At 43.4% G+C, this 9,928-nt stretch overlaps 1 protein-coding gene and 1 pseudogene across 1 annotated transcript; both read left to right on the top strand.

Annotated features, from left to right (window-relative positions):
* The first annotated feature begins 2,370 nt into the window (after positions 1 to 2,370).
* LOC134736637 (uncharacterized) lies at positions 2,371 to 5,810 on the top strand (annotated as a pseudogene).
* Positions 5,811 to 6,480: 670 nt separating this feature from the next.
* Positions 6,481 to 8,131, top strand: LOC129489218 (syncytin-1-like; the record flags this gene model as incomplete). The annotated part of the gene is made up of 3 exons (XM_063615382.1): positions 6,481 to 6,622; positions 7,037 to 7,080; positions 7,904 to 8,131. Coding segments are annotated over 3 exons (414 nt in total), but the record flags the coding sequence as incomplete, so codon positions are not given.
* Between the last annotated feature and the right edge of the window lie 1,797 nt (positions 8,132 to 9,928).

Genomic DNA, 9,928 nt, shown 5'->3' with positions numbered 1-9,928 from the left:
TGCCTAGAATAAACTTAATAATTAGATTCAGTTGAATAGTGTTGGATTTAGCTGAGTTGATTCTGAATGAGATAATATAGCTACGTGTGAGAAAATGAATTTTTGGTGAGTAGATTGAACTCAAGAAACAGCGTATAAAATCGAAATTTCAACTAGGCACCTATGTTTCAATAAATGTGAAACTATAAAGCAAGTTGCCAAATTAGCACTTGAAGAATTAGAAAATAATTCTGAGAAACGGTTCTATAATTTTTGGACCTCTTGGCCAAATCAAGGAGTTAGAAGATGGAAGAAAAAGACTTGCAAAGACATTTCTTTACAGAAAATTGTTTCTCTGCTGTGAGTCTACCACCCCCTAGGGGGAAGGGTATATAGTACTAATGCAATATTTTCCAGCTGGAGAATTAGATTTTCCTTCCCCTCTCCACCAAGGGAAATTTAACCAGTGAGAACACAGCTGCCTTAGTGGTGTGAAGAGAAGGCTATGTGCTTGGGATTCTTAGGGCTCTCAGAGTTCAGTGGGGCAAAGGATGCATGAATTCTTCCTGTGATCAAGAATAGGATCAGGTAGTGGAAGAGAGACCAAGCATACAGTAATAAGACTTTTTCCAATGGGGTCTCCTCAGGGGTCAGAGTCCCCAGTAGCAAGAATATGGAGACAAATTGGCTCATTCCTGAGGAGCACTGAGGAAGCAATCCCATAAAATTATCTGTAATAGAGATGTATCCATCCTAGTCCAGGTAACTAAGAAAAAATAGAACCCAGCAGAAAATTAAAAAAAAAAAAAACAACAACTCCAATGAGCTAATGAAAGTGTCACACAAAAAAAGAGTTAGTTTTAAACATCTCACTAGAGGTTAGTAGTTTGAAACCAGCATGGGCAACCCTGTCTCTACAAAAAACAAACACACAAACAAACAAAAACTAAGAGATTAGCCAAACATAGTGTTGTATGCCTGTAGTCCCAGCTACTTGAGAGGTTGATGCAGAAGGATCATTTGAGCCCAAGAGTTCAAGGCTGCAGTGAGCCATGATTGTGCCACTGCACTCCAGCTTAAGTAATGCAACAAGACCCTGTCAAAATAAAATAAAATAAATAAAATAAAATAAAAAAGTGCTTGACCCAAGAGCACAAAGCTAGCTGATAAAGGTGCCAGTTCAAGTAAGAACCATCCTGTCCTCTGAATCTCCTCCCACCTCCTTCCTTCCTATTTCACCCCTCTCCACTAGAATCCCAAGGCAGCAGCTGGCAAGGAAAAAGGAGAAGCACCTGGCCGAGAAACATAAATTACGTTACCAAACCACACTTTCTCATTCACAGACTTGCTCCCTGAAGCAGACCAAAGCCGGGGTGGCGGTGGAGAGAAGAGCTTTTATAAGTTCAGTTCAGGGAATTGAAGGGTACCTTTGACTGAACATTTTAATTGCTAAAAGCAAGCAAACTGTGTTTTTACCTGTCTATTAATAAAAGTGAACACAAAAGTCAAAGGCCTGCCTGAGTTTTCATTTGAAAGAGAAAATTATTTCCCCTGAATAAATTTTTTAAAGTTGATGGGAAATGAAAATAAATTTGTACTTTGATGTGTGAGCCTGGCCCTTATAAGTTCTGCCTGTTCCATATACCAGTGTCATCACTATCAAAATCACTGAGATCATCATAATTCAGAGTCAGGGTAGACTGCAGACAAACAGATTTTCTAGAATATGGAAATCCAGAGGCAGAAATACCATCCAGGCTCACCGAGGCAAGACTCTACTTTTTCTTTCAAGGTGAAGTGCTAATCTTTGTGGTATCAAGTATGGTTCAAGAGGCTCAATATTTTTTAATATTCTCTTAAGTTGAACCGTATAAAATTTTAGTGCAGAATAATAGCTCTCAGAGTGTGGTCTTTAGACCAGCAGCATCAGCATCACCTGGGAAGAGGTTACAAAATGCAAATTCTTAGGTCACATTTTAAATTTACTAAATTAGAAATTCAGAGAGGGGGCCCAGCAGTCTATGTTTAACAAGTCTTGTAGGTGATACTGATGCAGCTAAAGTTTGACAGCCACAGGTGTAGGGTATCCCACAATACAGTACTGACACAATTCCCTGTATTAAAAGTCAGAAATTTTACAAAATTTTAGCTTTTTTGTTTTAAATTTAGGCAGCAACAGGACACCAACCGAGCTAGTAGATGATTGTACCAAAATATAGATGGGTATCACGTGGACACTACTAATTGAGCAGAGGAATGACAGCAATAAGTAATACAAGAAATCATGCTAGCTTCCTTTGACAAGTGTTTTATGTGTCAATAAGCATTAACAGATAGGACTAAGCCTAGTACAAATGCATTTCTCACACAGGACATGTAAATATCATGACCATGACTATTCTGCATGTGAAATTGTTTTAAAAAACTTAAATTCCTCTTTGAGTCCCCTCCCATTGTATGGGAGCTCTGTTTTCACTCCATTAAATCTTGCAACTGCACTTTTCTGGTCCGTGTTTGTCATGGCTCAAGCTGAGCTTTTGCTTGCTGTCCACCACTCCTGTTTGTCGCAGTCACAGACCCCCAACTGACTTCCATCCCTCCGGATCTGGCAGGGTGTCCGCTGTGCTCCTGATCCAGCACAGGCGCCCGTTGGCTCTCCCAATCGGGCTGAAGGCTTGCCATTGTTCCTGCACCGCTAAGTGCCTGGGTTCATCCTAATCAAGCTGAACACTAGTCACTGGGTTCCACGGTTCTCTTCCATGACCCATGGCTTCTAATAGAGCTATAACACTCACTGCATGGTCCGAGATTCCATTCCTTGGAATCTGTGGGGCCAAGAACCCCAGGTCAGAGAATACAAGGCTTGCCACCATCTTGGAAGCAGCCCACCACCATTTTGGAAGTGGCCCATCACTATCTTGGGAACTCTGGGAGCAAGGATCCCCAGGTAACAATTTGGCGACCATGAAGGGACCTGAACCCACAACCAGGAAGGGATCTCCAAAGTGATTGGAAATGTTCCTCCCAAGGCAAAAACGCCCCTAAGATGTATTCTGGAGAATTGGGACCAATTTGACCCTCAGATACTAAGAAAAAAATGACTTACATTCTTCTGCAGCACCTCCTGGCCATGATACCCTCTTCAAGGGGGAGAAACCTGGCCTCCTGAGGGAAGTATAAATTATAACACCATCTTACAGCTAGACCTCTTTTGAAGAAAAGGAGGCAAATGGAGTGAAGTGCCATATGTACAAACTTTCTTTTCATTAAAAGACAACTCGCAATTATGTAAACAGTGTGATTTGTGCCCTACAGGAAGCCCTCAGATCTACCTCCCTACCCCGGCATCTCTCTGACTCCTTCCCCAACTAATAAGGACCCCACTTCAACCCAAACAGTCCAAAAGGAGATAGACAAAGGAGTAAACAATGAACCAAAGAGTGCCAATATTCCCCGATTCTGCCCCCTCCAAGCAGTGGGAGGAGGAGAATTCAGCCCAGCCAGAGTGCATCTACCTTTTTCTCTCTCAGGCTTAAAGCAAATTAAAATAGACCTAGGTAAATTCTCAGATAACCCTGATGGCTATATTGATGTTTTACAAGGGTTAGGACAATCCTTTAATCTGACATGGAGAGATATAATGTTACTGCTAGATCAGACACTAACCCCAAATGAGAGAAGTGCCGCCATAACTGCAGCCTGAGAGTTTGGCGATCTCTACTATCTCAGTCAGGTCAATGATAGAATAACAACAGAGGAAAGAGAACGATTCCCCACAGGCCAGCAGGCAGTTCCCAGTGTAGACCCTCATTGGGACACAGAATCAGAACATGGAGATTGGTGCCACAGACATTTGCTAACTTGCATGCTAGAAGGACAAAGGAAAACTAGGAAGAAGCCTATGAATTACTCAATGATGTCCACTATAACACAGGGAAAGAAAGAAAATCCTACCGCCTTCCTGGAGAGACTAAAGGAGGCATTGAGAAAGCATACCTCTCTGTCACCTGACTCTATTGAAAGCCAACTAGTCTTAAAGGATAAGTTTATCACTCAGTCAGCTGCAGACATTAGAAAAAAACTTCCAAAGTCCTCCTTAGGCCTGGAGCAAAACTTAGAAACCCTATTGAACCTGGCAACCTCGGTTTTTTATAATAGAGATCAGGAGGAGCAGGCAGAACCGAACAAATGGGATTCAAAAAAAGGCCACCACTTTAGTCATGGCCCTCAGGCAAGTGGACTTTGGAGGCTCTGGGAAAGGGAAAAGCTGGGCAAATTGAATGCCTAATAGCGCTTGCTCCCAGTGCGGTCGCACTTCCAGTGCGACACTTTAAAAAAGATTGTCCAAGTAGAAATAAGCCGCCCCGTCATCTATGCCCCTTATGTCAAGGGAATCACTGTAAGGCCCACTGCCCCAGGGAATAAAGGTCCTCTGAGTCAGAAGCCACTAACCAGATGATCCAGCAGCAGGACTGAGGGTGCCCGGGGCAAGCGCCAGCCCATGCCATCACTCTCACAGTGCCCTGGGTGTGCTTGACCATTGAGGGCCAGGAGGTTAACTGTCTCCTGGACACTGGCACAGCCTTCTCAGTCCCGGACAACTGTCACTGATCTGTCACTATCTGAGGGGTCCTAGGACAGCCAGTCACTAGATACTTCTCCCAGCCACTAAGTTGTGACTGGGGAACTTTAGTCTTTTCACATGCTTTTCTAATTATTCCTGAAAGCCCCACTCTCTTGTTAGGGAGACACATTCTAGTAAAAGCAGGGGCGATTATACACCTGAACATAGGAGAACACCCATTTGTTGTCCCCTGCTTGAGGAAGGAATTAATCCTGAAGTCTGGGCAACAGGACAATATGGATGAGCAAAGAATGCCCATCCTGTTCAAGTTAAACTAAAGGGGCTGGGCACGGTGGCTCATGCCTGTAATCCCAGCACTTTGGGAGGCTGAGGCGGGGGGATCACAAGGTCAGGAGATCCAGACCATCCTGGCTAACATGGTGAAACCCCATCTCTACTAAAAAATACAAAAAATTAGCCGGGCATGGTGGTGGGCACCTGTAGTCCCAACTACTCGGGAGGCTGAGGCAGGAGAATGGCTGGAACCCAGGAGGCGGGGCCTGCAGTGAGACGAGATCGTGCCACTGCACTCCAGCCTGGGCGACAGAGCTAGACTCCATCTCAAAAAAAAAAAAAAATACTGAAGGATTCCACCTCCTTTCCCTACCAAAGGCAGTACCCCCTTAGACCAGAGGCCCAACAAGGACTTCAAAAGATTAAGGACCTAAAAGCCCAAGGCCTAGTTAAAGCATGCAGTAGCCCCTGCAATATTCCAGTTTTAGGAGTACAGAAACCCAATGGACAGTGGAGGTTAGTGCAAGATCTCAGGATTATCAATGAGGCCGTTGTCCCTCTATACCCAGCTGTACCTAACCCTTATACTATGCTTTCCCAATTACCAGAGGAAGCAGAGTGGTTTACAGTCCTGGACATTAAGGATGCCTTTTTCAGCATCCCTGTACATCCTGACTTTCAATTCTTGTTTGCCTTTGAAGATCCTTTGAACCCAATGTCTCAACTCACCTGGACTGTTTTACCCCAAGGGTTCAGGGATAGCCTCCATCTATTTGGCCAGGCATTAGCCCAAGACTTGAGCCAGTTCTCATACCTAGACACTCTTGACCTTTGGCATGTGAATGAAATCACTTTTAGCCGCCCGTTCAGAAACCTTGTGCCATCAAGCCACACAAATGCTCTTAAATTTCCTTGCTACCTGTGGCTACAGGGTTTTCAAACTAAAGGCTCAGCTCTGCTCACAGCAGGTTAAATACTTAGGGCTAAAATTATCCAAAGGCACCAGGGCCTTCAGTGAGGAATGTATCCAGCCTATACTGGCTTATCCTAATCCCCAAACCATAAAGTAACTAAGAGGGTTCCTTGGCATAACAGGTTTCTGCCGAATATGGATCCCCAGGTATGGCAAAATAGCCAGACCATTATATACACTAATTAAGGAAACTCAGAAAGCCAATACCCATTTAGTAGGATGGACACCTGAAGCTGAAGCAGCTTTCCAGGCCCTAAAGAAGGCCCTAACTCAAGCCCCAGTGTTAAGTTTGCCAACAGGGCAAGATTTTTCTTTATATGTCACAGAAAAAACAGAAATAGCTCTAGGAGTCCTTGCACAGGTCCAAGGGATGAGCTTGCAACCCACGGCATACCTGAGTAAGGAAACTGATGTAGTGGCAAAGGGTTGGCCTCATTGTTTACAGGTAGTGGTGGCAGCAGCAGTTTTAGTATCTGAAGCAGTTAAAATAATACAAGAAAGAGATCTTACTGTGTGGACATCTCATGATGTGAATGGCATACTCACTGCTAAAGGAGACTTGTGGCTGTCAGACAACCGTGAGGAAAGTAACTAAAATCATAAAACCCCACGGCCCTCCCTTATCATATTTTTCTCTTTACTGTTTTCTTACCCCCTTTCACTCTCACTGCACCCCCTCCATGCCACTGTACAACCAGTAGCTCCCCTTACCAAGAGTTTCTATGGAGAATGCGGCTTCCCGGAAATATTAATGCCCCATCGTATAGGAGTTTATCTAAGGGAAACCCCACCTTCACCGCCCACACCCATATGCCCCGCAACTGCTATAACTCTGCCACTTTTTGCATGCATGCAAATACTCATTATTAGACAGAGAAAATGATTAATCCTAGTTGTCCTGGAGGACTTGGAGCCACTCTCTGTTGGACTGACTTCACCCATGTCTGATGGGGGTGGAGCTCAAGATCAGGTATGTCTGATGGGGGTGGGGTTCAAGATCAGGTATGTCTGATGGGGGTGGGGTTCAAGATCAGGCAAGAGAAAAACACGTAAAGGAAATAATCTCCCAACTGACCAGGGTACATAATACCCATAGCCCCTACAAAGGACTAGATCTCTCAAAACTACATGAAACCCTCTGTACCCATACTTGCCTTGTAAGCCTATTGAATAGCACCCTCACTGGGCTCCATGAGGTCTCCACCCAAAACTCTACTAACTGTTGGATGTGCCTCCCCGTGCACTTCAGGTCATACATTTCAATCCCTGTACCTGAACAATGGAACAACTTCAGCACAGAAATAAACACCACTTCCATTTTAGTAGAACCTCTTGTTTCCAATCTGGAAATAACCCATACCTCAAACCTCACCTGTGTAAAATTTAGTAATACTATAGACACAACCAAATCCCAATGCATCAGGTGGGTAACTCCTCCCACACGAATAGTCTGCCTGCCCTTAGGAATATTTTTTGTCTTTGGTAGCTTAGCCTATCGTTGTTTGAATGGCTCTTCAGAATCTATGTGCTTCCTCTCACTCTTAGTGCCCCCATGACCATTTACACTGAACAAGATTTATACAATTATGTCGTACCTAAGCCCCACAACAAAACAGTACCCATTCTTCCTTTTGTTATTGGAGCAGGAGTGCAAGGTGGGCCAAGTATTGGCATTGGCGGTATCACAACCTCTACTCAGTTCTACTATAAACTATCTCAAGAACTAAATGGTGACATGGAACGGGACACTGATTCCTTGGTCACCTTGCAAGATCAACTTAATTCCCTAGCAGCAGTAGTCCTTCAAAATTGAAGAGCTTTAGACTTGCTAACCACTGAAAGAGGGGAAACCTGTTTTTTTTTAGGGGAAGAATGCTATTATTATTTAACCAATCCGGAGTTAATCAATCCAAGAAAGTTAATCAATCTGGAGTTAATCAATCTGAGAAAGTTAAAGAAATTTGAGATCAAATACAATGTAGAGCAGAGAAGCTTCAAAACACTGGGCCCTGGGGCCTCCTCAGCCAATGGATGCCCTGGATTCTCCCCTTCTTAGGACCTCTGACAGCTATAATATTGTTACTCCTCTTTGGACCTTTAACCTCCTTGTTAAGTTTGTCTCTTCCAGAATCGAAGCTGTAAAGTTACAAATCGTTCTTCAAATGGTGCCCCAGATGCAACCCATGACTAAGACCTACCACGGACCCCTGGACCGGCCTGCTAGCCCATGCTCTAATGTTAATGACATCGAAGACACCCCTCCTGAGAAAATCTCAACTGCACAATCCCTACTATGCCCCAATTCAGCAGGAAGCAGTTAGACTGGTCGTCGGCCAACCTCCCCAACAGCACCTGAGTTTTCCTGTTGAGAGGGGGGACTGACAGACAGGACTAGCTGGATTTCCTAGGCTGACTAAGAATCCCTAAGCCTAGCTTGGAAGGTGACTGCATCCACCTTTAAACACAGGGCTTGCAACTTAGCTCACACCCGATCAATCAGGTAGTAAAGAGCGCTCACTAAAATGCTAATTAGGCAAAAACAGGAGGTAAAGAAATAGCCAATCATCTATTGCCTGAGAGCACAGCTGGAGGGACAATGATCGGGATATAAACCCAGGCATTCGAGCTGGCAATGGCTACCCTCTTTGGCTCCCCTCCCTTTGTATGGGAGCTCCGTTTTCACTCTATTAAATCTTGCAACTGAAAAAAAAAAAAAAAAACTTAAATTCTTCACTAAACACCTTAGAATTCAGGTAAAGCTCAGATAATTTTTTTATATATAAGCCATACAATTGCACTGTTTATTAAATGAGCTGGAATCTTGTGGTTTGTTATATGAATAAGTAGCTGAATTGTTTCTTTCTGTCTCTCTGGCATGTGCATATGCATACACACGCAAACACACACCCCTATTAAAACTCACACCAGCATATAAGTAAGTGCAAAGCTACAACTACAGATCTACCGGAAGGTGATGAAAACAGTCAAGGTTTCCAGGTGTTCAAAATAACAAGCCTGCTCAATATCATTCATTTATTCAACCTGCATCTGTTGAACACTTAAATACTTGTACCAGCCTCATTATAATATTAATAAGTAATATGTAATATGCCTTTTTCCATGTCAGGCACATCATCCTTATAAGAACTTTCTCAGCCAGGCATGGTGGCTCATGCCTGTAATCCCAGCACTTTGAGAGGCCAAGGTGGGTGGATCACAAGTTCAGGAGATCAAGACCATGCTGGCTAACACAGTGAAACCCTGTCTCTACTAAAAATACAAAAACTTAGCCAGGTGTGGTGGCGGGTGCCTGTAGTCCCAGCTACAGGCTGGGAGGCTGAGGCAGGAGAATGGCGTGAACCCAGGAGGCAGAGCTTGCAGTGAGCCAAAAAGGAATTTTCTGATTTAATCCTTATAATTATTCAATATGGGAGTATTATTATTATTTCCATTTCAAAGTTAATTAACAACCAAACTCACCTCGCTGGCAAGTGGTAGAGCCAGGTTGTCAACCCAAGAAGTATATTGTTTGTTTCCTTAACTACTACACTACATTGCTCCCTATGATAACTGAGAGCCTTTTATACACTTGTTTATAATAATATATAGTCTGCTTATTGCACATAAATTATTCACTCTGCCTAAATTTTATCAAGCCCTGGCTCTACTATTTACTAAGTGTAGAAACTCAGGCAAGGTACGTAACATCACTGAACCAAAGCTTTTGCCTCTAGCTTGTAGGGCTGTTATGAAGATTATATAAAGTACATACAGTACTTGGAACACAGGAGTTCCATGGAATTCTTAGAAACACTTAGGAGTACAAGACTCTACCACCATTACTAGTCAGTGCTAACTAGATCAAGGCAGACCTGTAAAGTCTTCGTGGTAAAGAGGGTTATTCTACATATTTCCAACTTGGAAACTGGTTGGCTTAATAGTGTTTCCTGTGAAAAATGTGGCTTTGTATATTCAGTTGAAAAAGACTCTAAGAGTTCTGCTTGGTCCAGAGCTGAGTTCAAGTCCTGAATATCATTGTTAATTTTCTGTCTTGTTGAACAGTCTAATATCGACAGTGGGATGTTAAAGTCTTCCACTATTACTATGTGGGAATTTAA

The sequence above is a fragment of the Symphalangus syndactylus genome, chromosome 1, assembly GCF_028878055.3.
Source record: "Symphalangus syndactylus isolate Jambi chromosome 1, NHGRI_mSymSyn1-v2.1_pri, whole genome shotgun sequence".
NCBI classification, from domain to species: domain Eukaryota; kingdom Metazoa; phylum Chordata; class Mammalia; order Primates; family Hylobatidae; genus Symphalangus; species Symphalangus syndactylus.
The sequence above is the reverse complement of the archived record's forward strand: the minus strand, read 5'-3'. Positions and strand labels throughout refer to the sequence as shown.